Genomic DNA, 12,375 nt, shown 5'->3' with positions numbered 1-12,375 from the left:
AGTGATGAAATCCTGCCTCGACGCCTCAGAAGATGGATTACCAGGTTCTTTCAGAATGCAAGCGAACCTTCCTGGCACCCAATTACCCTAAGCCGTTTTGGCGCAATAGCTTTCACGAATAAGTATCGCGTAACTTTTTGACCAGATTAAGAGGTTGTTACCCGTTCCCCCTCCCCATGGTAATAATGCGGTGGCTTTATTCTCCAAACGGAATACGTAAGAAAAACAAGAAAAAAAAGGGGGTGGGGTGGGAGGGGAGGGGTGGTCCCTTATACTCATGACACGTACTGTCGTAGAAGTCGCGGGTATCTTGCCATTACCCAAATGGTTGGGCCACAGTGCAGATACCCGCAATACCGTCGAAAGTACGCGACTTTGATGGTACCGAGTTCAGCGCGACGGCCAAGCGAATGATATACTCCAGCGATTCCTAGTTTCGTCATCACGTTGGGTGATTCTGTTGGTTACGTTCTTGCACACTTGCGCGCTTACTAGACTCTTGACGTTGATCTGCGGCACGTATATGGTGTGCTCGTTTAGATGTCGCTATCCTAATGCTAAACAAGAATAGAGAAATGACATACATGCACAAAAGTCGCGTCTCTTTAGTGGTATATGCCGTGTGCGAACCGATAGCGATGCGACGCAACTTCGAGTGAACAGAGCATTTCCACAGACGGAAGCATGCTGCAGCGAGTAACTGGTAGACCATTCGTGTCCCTTTAACTTGAGCATTCTGGCTATTGTAAAATGGTTTAACGACGTTTTCCATTGCCGTTTACGAAATGGCTGTCTGTCTGTCGAAATGGCTGTCTTTACGAAACTAGTCATGCTGAAAATCTCGGAGAAGAAAGACCACACTGTATTCCCGTCGATTTCGTTAAAATTGGCAGTGAAAGTACGCGAAACGAATGGAGTTGGCACAGCGCACGTGAAAACGTTTTGCAAGTCGTCTTTTCGCACATTGCGAAACATTGAATCACTTCAATGCGTTCCTTTGTTTACGTATAATTGGCGAGTTTCTTTTACTCATCGAGGAGTAAAAGCCTCAAAAAGAATGACTGAATTTATCCATGAAATGTCTCGTTAGCTTGTTTTGTTGTAAGATTTACCCGCTGACAAATGTACATAGGGAAGTGTCTTGTCTTGGCGTCAGGCTGCCTAGAGCTGAGTTAAAATCTTTTATCGGAACCATAAAAGAGAACACAGCCACTTTCTTAACTTTGTGTGCACTTGGTTTTTCCTACTCCATTGCTAACGCGAAACCACGTGCTGATTGAAACGATGAGGCAACTAGTTCAACATTCGCCCTTGATCGAAGTATAACGCCTGCATCAAACATCAGATTATATACTGTTGCGCGGTCTTGCATTCCTGAAACAGTAGCTTGTAAAATTTGCCTGAACACTGCTTGAATATCATAATAGTCGCAGCTGACAGGTCTGCCGAAAATGAGAAATACCCGCCGCAGTCATATGGTTGTTGTAATTATTGACTGCTAACCTGAAGGTCATGGGATGGAATCCCGTTCGTGGCAGACTCATTTCGATGGATGCAATACGCTATAGAGACTCGTGTGCTTAAGTTCACGTGCACGTTAGAGAACTACAGGGGATCGAAATTTCATATCGTAGCTTTGGGGCGTAAAAACTTCCTCGAATACTATTATTAACGTAGGAAATAAGAGAAGCTGCTCACGTTGTTGAGCTTGAGCTTGGACATCTTCTTTTCGTGGCGGTAGTGACCCGAGAGTTGATAGAGGACCGCCCGACTCCGTCGACGCTGGTAGTTGTTGTTCTGCACGCAGCCCTCCAGGTCCACGTTGCCGTTTGCGTCTGCGCAGTGGTTGTTTCCCGCTAAGTTAGGCTACGAGATGATGATGATGGTGACGATTCCAGAGTAGACATAGGGGAGACCTCGCGCCACCCGGCTACGAGAAGATTGCGTTGGCAAACGCGAAAACGGGAACGAACGCTAGCAAACACCTTGTCATCTAAACCGAACAATTTAGTGAATCTGGATGGTGAGAATGTTGTAGGTTGCTGGCGAATCCAGCCTTAAGAAATTTGCCTGGTGAAACAAGAAAAATAGCGATAGGAAGTTCTTGGTACCAAGTTTTTTGAGAGACAGTCAAAGCTTCCATGCCCTACAGCAGACCGGCATGCCTGATCACTTAAGATATAAGAAATGCTGCTAAAAAGGTAAAATGGGCATATACTCAGCTTTGTTGGAAGTACATTAGGTACTTCACATCGGCCATGAGCGCACAAGCAGCACGTATACTACGTACACTTCGTTCATGACGCATTCGCGTGAGTAACAAAAAAAAAATACATGCATGCGTGTATGTGAGCATGTACGCGGACTGCGTGCCTATATTTTTCCCCTTTCGTCTTGGCGCTAACCTCAGCAAGCAGCAGTTGTGTATGGTCGTGAAAAAAGGTGAGAGGCAGGCCCAACACCATGGAGTTTCCAAGGAATACATCGTACAGCAATCTGGCGTTAGTGTATATGGAAGCTGCAACACATGGCACTTCAGTCATCGTGGGAATGACAGGTATTGCATGGATTTGTCTATTATTCTTTCTTTCGGCTGCGTTCAGCTCCGTGTCACCTGCAGCCGCTCTTACGAGAGACGAAGTTCAGGAGACGTTCAATTTGGCATCATCGCTTTGAGCTTTTGCGCTCACAAACACAAGCAGGGCCTCGAAGTTGAAGATCTAGTCTGCCATCCGGAAGAAACGCCAAAACATAACAATAAGCAAAGCCACAAACACGTTTGAAGCCGCAAGCACGTTGATTAGGCAAATCCATGTGCTGTCTATTATTCCCACAGTGAATGAACGATCGCAGCGCTGGAGTTTCCCCAAGAAAATTTTGTATGGAACTGTATGAAAAGTTTAACTAACCGTGGCGGCTGTGTTTCGACGGAGGCAAAAACCTAGAGGCCTGCCGGCACGCTTAAACTTAGGCGCACGATGAAGAGCGGATGTTCCGGGGCCGAAATTTCCTGGGCCGCCATTCTGTCATTTCTAATTCATGATATCCTCATTTAGGGACATAAAACTTCAATAATTATTATAAATATTATGATTCGAGCTTAGTTTTTACCTGCCCATCGTTAAAAAGTTCGAAGTATCTCCCGTAATTTTTTTAGTGTCAGTGCCGGGAAGTGTCACACTGTCGCTGATTCAGAGCAGATATAAAGTGGAATACAAAAGAAAAAGACGGTAATACTGTGGCTGCAACTGATTTTTACGCGCAGCTAGGTTTGCACGCCTGCGGTACGATATCTTTTATTTGTGCGACCACGTTTGTTTTACCTTTATAGGCGTCCATAGATATCTACGCTTGCAGGGATGTGAACTGGTACCGGCAGTGTTAACCAGCGCAACTGCTCGCCGGGACAGGGTTAGAGTTCGATCGCAGCAAATGCCACTTTCAATGGTTTTCCAGGCCATCCGGTTATTGCTTACCAATAAATAGAAATATGGCGCAGGGTACGAATACTACCGTGACTCGAGGGTCAGGCTAGGAGGTAAGGCACGATCTACATCTTACCAGCGCTAAGACCGAATGACAAGCTGCTGTGGTTGTGCTCAACGCTCCAAGTCACACGTATGAATTCTTTGTGTGTGACTGGGCTGCCGTCTATATGTTATGAAAATGGGTCGGCTTTCGAGTTCCCAGCTCGTGTCGCGGAGACAAGCGGAAAAAGAAACTCGGTAGACGAAAGTAATACTTGACAGATACGACGAATAAACTTATATGAAGATAGGCAGATTCAGAGAAATATTGGAAGTGATATAGAGTGAGTACGATAACAAGGAAGATGGACTGGTGAGGGCAATAACGGGATGACAAGTAGGCTGAACTTAGTTTAGATTGTATTGGATGAAAAGAAAAAAAAAATGGGATGCAAAACAATTAAGGATCAGTTTTTTTCAGAGTAAATTGTAATATTAGAGCTTGCGGTAAAGTAAGCCCCTAGAGGTGACATATTGGTCTGGAAGACTCCATGATACAGTGTTTACTTTAATGACTCGTTTGTTGCGTTTGTAACGTCAATCTGAAGTAATGTTTAGGCACCCAAAATCAGCTGTAAAAGAGTTTTTTTAAAATGAAAAAAAAACATTAATTCCCAGTAAGTGTGCTTTCTGATCGTTACATCATAATAAGTGAAAACATTTATGTGACACCGGCATGAATAATTAACCTTCTCGTTTCTATGATGAAATAAAAGCGAACGAAGCTGGACTTTACTAACCGGCCGATCATATTCAATGAATTAGACGGAAGCCCTTTGCTGTGGTATCTTCTGTAATTCAAGCGTGGCCTCGAAACATTTCAGACCGATCAACCTCCTACAATGTTGTATTGCTGCGATAGTATAATAATGCGATAGTATGCGATAATGTGATAGTATACCGAGCTCGGCCGTCTCATCCGCGTCGTCCGTCTCGATCTCGGCCATCTTGGACTTCGTGATGTCCTTGTGCGATGCCAGGAAGAGGACCACTTCGTGCTTCTCGTTCTTGATGGGCACGATGTCCAGAAGGCACCAGAATGGGCTTCCTGCGAATCGGGCATTCAAAAATCATTGTGCCACGTGGCTATAGATGGAGGCACGCCATCAAGTGCTTTGATATCGTTGTTGTTTTGCAAATTAAACAGGAAATATTTTATACGCATATCATGCTTCTAATTAGAATCGCTGTAACGCGAGTGTGTCACTTACAAATTTGTGACATTTGTTAACAGCATTATTCAGTAACTGTCAACGACGTGAATTTCAACGCAAACAATATTTTCAATTGAACGATTCTACAGGGGTCACTCATATTTGCGTTTTCTAAGCTAGTGCTACGCAAAAGTCGTCTCACACACTTGAATGTCAGGCGCGCTGATGCTTTCAAATAACTTTACGAGAAGAGAAGAGTTGTGTTATTGATCAAGTGAAAGAAGCATATAATTTCGCATTTAAGCATCTGATATAAGATATATTGTGCCAGAAAAAAGCAAAATATCAGCATATAACCAACAGATTAGGTCCTGGACAAGTCTGTACAACTAGACTTTTCGTTCTTGAGAAGTCTTGTGACTTTTGTGCAGACTTGTCTTTTGTTTTGGGTGACCCTGACAACTATGGACAACATAAATTGTTTGAGTTCTTGCGTAAAGGACAAGCCTACTTGTAATGTAGCAAACTGGGCTAGTTGGAACGTACTGATAAGGACCAGCACACGCGTGAAATGTCTGAAATGTCTGAAATCGTAAAAAGCAAGAGACAAATGTGCGAGCTAGCCTTCAGTCGCTCTCACGGATCCTGAGGTTCCACATCTGGAGCATATTTAATTAGATGCTTGGTCAAGGACGAAAATATTTTAGTGCCTTCCTCTATGCTTATACGTGCTAGGTTTTTTCGATTAAATTTTCAGTTGTTAGACAGCGCTTGTGTCGTTTACCTCCATGTCTACCGCGTCCTTTTTTGCGCATACCGTAATGAGGCCCACTAGAGTCCAATAAAAAATAAAAAAGAAACGAGCCCTTAATGTTCCCCTTCTTAGGTCAACCGAAAGGTCAACCGAAAGGAGGCTGGGTGGAAGTCATTGACGGCCTGAAAATACAACTGTGGCACCTTGTTGATACAAGCATGATGCCGACCACAGAGTTGAAATTCGACTGCCACACAGCTTAGTACCAAGCGACCTCAAAGACCCTCAGCTCCTCCCTGAAGAAGTACTCTTGCGGGAAGGCATTAACGGCGTGACGAACCATTCTTCTTGTAGAAGATGACCTCGAGCTTGAGCTCGGTCTTGTTCTCGAGCGCGTCGTCTATCTCGCGTATCGCTTCCTCCTTGGTCTCGGGCCCGTAGAGGAAGGCGCAGGCGCATCCCTTCTGCATGATCTGCGCCCGCGGGTAGCCCGTCAGCTCGCAGAAACCGTCTGAGCAGTACACGATGGGGAACAGCGCCGGCACCTGTGCATTGCCCAGCACGAAGTTGCTGTCTGCAAACGAGCGAGACGGAAAATACGAGTGTGAGTTATTTTCTATAGAGCGCGGTGGGGTCAATACACTTGCCAGTGGCACAAAAAAAAAAAAAGCGTGTCTGCCGTCTTGGCTACGAGCGGCGCTAGTAAACACTCATAGGTTTACATCCACCGAAAAACGCAATAAAAAGAACTCGTACATGAGCGCCACTGTAGCTCGATTGGTAGAGCATCGGAATCGTTATCTAATGGCTGTATGCGTGAACACCGCTGGCTAGTTGTCTTTTCGTTCACCTTAATTAGCGCGCATTCACAGCATATTTACTGCATTGTGCTGTTAAATGTTAAATGACTAATTATAACAATCTCTACCCTCCCTTATCTTAGTGTTTTGGTTTTGTTAGGCTGTGTCGAAGAAAGAAAACAAGCCCTTGACCCATTCCACATACCTAGTCAATCCGATAAATTAAACGCATACATGCGTGCTCAATTGTTAGTGCTCGTAAAAAAAGCTTCTGAGATGCTTTTTCTAAAAAAAGAAATATGAAGATAGACAAGGGAAAAAAAAAAAGAAAATGAGCTGGACGGCAGTATGTAGCGTTTCATGCACACAGTGAAATTGATGTATAATAGTTGTATTTTTACGTTTTACTGTGCGATATTTACACGGTTTTAACTCAACACTGGCGCGCAACGCACTCGCGCAGCCAAGGTTACAAACCTACCCCGCCCTTCAAAATATCTTGATTTCATTTACGTATATACATGCGCACAAAAACACATGCGCAAAGATACATAAAAAATTGATGACCTCTCCTCCCCCCCCCCCCAGCAAAAGAGAGAGAGAGAAAGTTCTGGCTACGTTTCTGGGGCGATGACGCACTATCCGTAAACCATGCGTCTCTCACCACACTTGTCACGATCACCAATATATGACAGAAGTTAGTCATTTCTTTTATAAACCATAACACTGATGTTCCGACTACGCTCCTACTTCACCTTACTACGTACATAGTGATCAATAATAAATTTTGTAGCATAGAACAAGAATATCTGCAATAACAATAACTACTGGAGCTTAAAGTCCCGAAACCAAGTTATGATTATGAGAGACGCCGTAGGAAAGGCCTCCAGAAAATTTGACTATCCAGGGTTCTTTAAGGGGGACCTACATGTATAAGTACATGGGCCTCGAGAATTTTAGCCTCCCCCCAAATTATGGCTGCTGAGGCTGGGATTCGATCGCGCGACCTGCGTTTACAAGCAGATTTAGGCGATGACGTATGAAACGCACCGCGAACCTTGTAAGCTCTTATTTAAGACTTATTCTGTGTGTGCGATGTCACACAGTGCGCTTGAAATAAGCTATATTTGAGCGGACAAGTGCGTTGTTTTCAAGCACGGCAGATGCAGCTCATGTGGCTTTCTGGGAAGATGAGCTGTGAGGTCTCGTTGCGTGGAAACACTCAGCTTCGATAAATGTAAAGAGAATGGAAGATTTCAAGCAGCATAAAAATGAAGCTTGGTATCTAGATGAGTCGACTGATGATAAGAGACGGAGTGACTATGTCTAAGGCACGCGTAGTCACAGGAAGTGAAGCTAAGCATCAAGAAGGAAGATTGATATGGTTTGACCAAGTTTTGAAAAACGACGTTAATTATGCCGGCGAGATTGAGCCTGCTTAAAATGAAGCAGTAAAAAAAAAATGCGGGACACGAAAGGGTTTACGCTGTTTTTGAATAAAGATTGTTTGGTTAACAGACAAAAAAAAAAGAACAGGGCTGTTCATATCTATTCGGCAAATATTTTTTATAAAAAAAGCTGGAAATCAAGCAAGACATTTAAGTTAGTTTCATTTAATATTATGAATGATTGTTTAACAAAAAGAAAGTTTTCAGGCATGGTTTCGACAGTACATTGACCAATTTGCTCTAAACCTTTAATTAACTTCTTGATTGCGGATTCTTCTTGCAAGTGCAAAAAAGTAGGCAATTTGTTACCACAATATAGTTTTAAAACCCCATAGTTTTAGCAGGTAATGTGAAAATGAAAAAAAGAAGTAAAGATACCATGGCCATTTGCGGACGAAGAATTCAGTAAAACAAAAATTTTAAACGCATGTTTATGTACCGAGAGGCCATAAAAAGGCGAGTAACTGCTTCTTTTAAAAATGAAATAAAGAAAACTTTTCAAAAGGTTGGAAGCAACGAAGTTTATGTGCAGCCAAACGATGAAGCTCCTCGTGAATTGCGACAAATATAGCAACCTTTCCTCTGACAGCAAACGGCCAGCTACTGCAAATATAATTTAGAGTAACCAACTGTTGCAGGAGAAGCGACATTTGGGCGAGTTGTAACAGGCTAAACATTTTCAACAGGGAGTCCTAAAAGTAAGGACTCAAGATAAGTCGTGTTTTTCTTCCTGCCTTTTGTACAAGTCTTTTTAAAGCGGCTCATTCAATATGTTTGTGACAATTATTGCCTAGTAGAAGTAAACTACAGTGAAACTGATAGTTGTGCGAGCTGGGAGGTATTCATGGTCGAATTTGTAAGCCTGGCACAAGAAGAGCAGAGGAAAAGGAGCTCTTCGTCTTTCTTCTATGTGCGTTTGTCAACAGTGCGAGCTAAGAAATTCTTCGTGAGTTGAAATATATGCTTATAATTAGGGCTCTGTCTTGGTTGCTTCTGAACGCGCTCTAGCGCCGCCATCTGGGACTGATAACGTTGCAGTTTTGTGTCCGTATCAAATAAGCAACACAGTGATAATGTGAACTGAAACGCACTAAGCTGCTTGGGCCGGTACGGTTTTATGACCAAGGTCGTTTCATATTACAATATAGAAAGCCGGCAAAACAATCGATGATCAGTTCGAGACGGCGACGCTCATAAATCGAAACTAAAATACTGTATACATTACCAGGAGCTCGCAAACTGCTGTTATCACAAGAACATTGACTGAGCAGAATTCCAGAGTCATTATCTTTCTAGATTTCCCTCTCTCGCTGTTAATATTTTTTCAATACATTTTTTTCATTCCTCCCTCAATCGAAGTTTCAAAACAACAGTGGTTGCGGTGCTGTATTGATGATTCGAATGACACGGGTTCGAATCCGGCCGTGGCAGACGCGTTTCGATGGAGGCCAAATCATAGAGCCGCGTGCACTCTGGAGTGTTGGTGCAGATCAAAAAACACCAGGTAGTCGAAATTTCCGGAGCGCACCTTTACGGCGTCCCTCATAATCTTATCGTAGTATTGGCACGTGAACACCTCTGAAATTGTTATTACGAAGTTACGAAACGTAAGGCAAGCTGAGGAGAACAAGAAGAAATAAAAGGCGAGATAAGGGCAATTCTCGACTCTTAAAAAAAGTGAGAAATTAGTTAATTGCTAGTGATCACGATTGTATGTGTGGTAGCCTTGTTCATAGAACCTTGCCCCAGCTGCGCGACTTTGGCAAGAGACGAGTGGCAGTTACCAGACAGTAGCTTAGTAGAAATCATTTTTGGGAGGAGGGGGGCACCACTCCCATCCGAAGTCGGGACCGGGCAAGCCGATGTGGTCGAGTGTCATTTTATGCTCCTTATGCTATGGCAAAAACATTTCAGGGGGGGGGGGGGAGGAGGGGGCACGAGCCCGGTGTGCCACCTCCTGGCTATGGGTCTGTTACCAAATGCAGAAGCTGCAGCCAGAGCAAATCGTATGGAAAACAAGGTGTGGGAGCAACGCCCACTGCAGCCGAAGAAACAAGGCTCGAAAAAAAAAAAAACAAACAAGACAGACATCGATGAAAGAAATACGAATATCAGAGAACGAAAGGCACAAAAAATAAACAAACAAACAAACACACAAAGAACTGAAAGATGGAAACGATGCACTTCAGCAAGGCGTTGTGCTTAAAGTGTCCCCAGTGAGTACGAAAGCAGTCTGAACTAGCGAAGCGTGTGCAAAGAAGCTGCGTCGGCTGTCGCAAGGGAGAACGCCATCAGTTTGCTTGCGCCGTAGCTTTATAGCATATGCGAACTTTGTTTCCAGCTGTAGGCCTCAGAAGCTATAGGCCTCTCTGACTCTGTTAAAGCATTTCTGCCTGTAATTCGTATTTGAGTATTGTTCCAGCAAGGTGACGTGCAATGTAGGTCACGCAAGACACAGTTCGTTTATCTCGACAGTTCTAGCTTTCAGTCCCCGGTGACCAATATCAGCTTTCCCGTATTTATCGAGGCATTTCGTCTTGACATGCTATTCCACGGGTTGCCTACGGCGGGCGCCCTAGCTAATAATAATTTATGCTCACTAACTTCCAAAACTTGCTTTGAACTGTGTTCGAAGCAAGTATTGTTTGAACTGCACATTTGCACTTGTTTGAAAAGAGAATTTGCGCCAGTTAGTTATCTATGTGTGTAAAGCGAATATTTTGAAGATGTTCCGACAAATGTATAGAACGCACAGGATAAGGAGGCAGTATCCATCTGAAAATAATGTTGTGGAAATTACTCTCACTCACTCACTCACTCACTCACTCACTCACTCACTCACTCACTCACTCACTATAAGAATCAATCAATCAATCAATCAATCAATCAATCAATCAATCAATCAATCAATCAATCAATCAATCAATCACTCAATCAATCAATCAATCAAATTTTCACTGTACCTTTCAATTTACCCCACGTGAGCGAGAAGAGGAACGGAGTCAGATTGTAGAAAAGCCGCATGAGTTAGCCGCGAAATAATTTGGGCTTGAATTTCGGCCATGCTCGAATGGCCTCAACGAACCTGGGTAATAGTTTCTGAAGTGCAGCGAACACAACGTTGTAATGCCACAATAACCATATCCTAATGGGGAGATGTAGGACCAGAACTTTACTCACGCGATTGTCTTTCTTTTTTTTGTGTGGAAAAGGTAAACAATATAAGCTTTTGCTGTATAGCACTTGTTTATACACGTCACCTTCGTGTTTCTTTGAAACCACATTTACGTTTTCACCCAATTATACATACAGAGAGAGAAGAGAGAGAGAGAGAGAGAAAGAAAGAAGGAAAAAAAAAAGAAAGAAAGAAAGAAAACAAGGCCAGGAGGTTAACCAGATATTAGCATTTTGTTTGCTACCCAGCACTGCGGGGTGGTGTCAGGGCAAAAAAAGAGAATGTAGGCTAAGAGAGAAAAAAGCCACTGTTTTGCCCAAAGGGCGAAGCAATGAATGCGATAGCAACATATTGGAATGTTTTGTGAATAAAGGCTACAATTTCAGGTGCCATATCAATTGTTGTAAACATGCGCTTGCTAAGTAACCAAGTTTCCTGCAGCGCAGCCGCAGCAGATGACGACAACAAGGCTCGTGCTTAGCGACGGCGTTGATTTTCGAAGTGGGCTGGCAGTCAACTCATTTCGATCTGATCTCACGCAACTCTACAAAACGTTGGTGCCAAGAGAACACGGCCGCTCCAGGTATACTTTTGGCACCGTTTTTTCTTGTTGAGAGCGCAGCCTGTAGAAGCTCCCGCCAGCTATGGGAGCACAAGGCGCGCGCTGAGCGGCAACCATGAGCACCCCCCCCCCCCCCCAACCCCCTAGTGTTCACTGGCGAGATAAGCGCGCGCGCAGACGAGCCCGGCTTGAAAGGCGATGTTCGCTCTGCAAGAACAGGAAGCTAGCGCATCCTTCCCCGTATATATATACATACATATACATAAAGGACGGAGGTGGCAGCGGCGACAGCAAAAACCAGCCGAGACTGTCCATATAATTGCTATCCCAATAAAAAAAAGGGAAGAATAATGCATGTGACCGCAGGAGAAAACAAAAAGCGCGCGCAGACACACACACACACACACACACACACACACACACACACACACACACACACACACACACACACACACACACACACACACACACACACACACACACACACACACACACACACACACACACACACACACACACACACACACACACACACACACACACACACACACACACACACACACACACACACACACACACACACACACACACACACACACACACACACACACACACACACACACACACACACACACACACACACACACACACACACACACACACACACACACACACACACACACACACACACACACACACACACACACACACACACACACACACACACACACACACACACACACACACACACACACACACACACACACACACACACACACACACACACACACACACACACACACACACACAGGAGGGGCGTTGGGCGTTCTGTCTATCATCGTTGAGAGAGGCTGGTCGGTAGCAAAAAGCGCAGTGCCGCTTAGAAAACCTTCTTCTATGACATTGCATCCTGACGATAATGTAAAATTTTTTTCGTGTTTGTTATCTAATTTTG

The 12,375-nt window shown here is 44.0% G+C and overlaps 1 protein-coding gene across 2 annotated transcripts in view; it reads right to left on the bottom strand.

The window, feature by feature from the left end:
• Positions 1 to 12,375, bottom strand: part of LOC119188272 (Eag-like K[+] channel) — a 336,652-nt gene that overhangs the window by 44,959 nt on the left and 279,318 nt on the right. For both annotated transcript variants that reach the window (XM_075896039.1, XM_075896044.1), the window contains 3 exons: positions 5,776 to 6,009; positions 4,429 to 4,575; positions 1,699 to 1,835 (listed from right to left, as the gene is read on the bottom strand). In XM_075896039.1, the coding sequence (XP_075752154.1) occupies positions 1,699 to 1,835; positions 4,429 to 4,575; positions 5,776 to 6,009 (518 nt within the window). The remainder of the gene's footprint in view (positions 1 to 1,698; positions 1,836 to 4,428; positions 4,576 to 5,775; positions 6,010 to 12,375) is intronic.

Source organism: Rhipicephalus microplus, chromosome 1, assembly GCF_043290135.1.
Source record: "Rhipicephalus microplus isolate Deutch F79 chromosome 1, USDA_Rmic, whole genome shotgun sequence".
Classification (NCBI taxonomy): Eukaryota; Metazoa; Arthropoda; class Arachnida; order Ixodida; family Ixodidae; genus Rhipicephalus; species Rhipicephalus microplus.
This window is presented reverse-complemented; position numbering and strand designations above follow the sequence as displayed.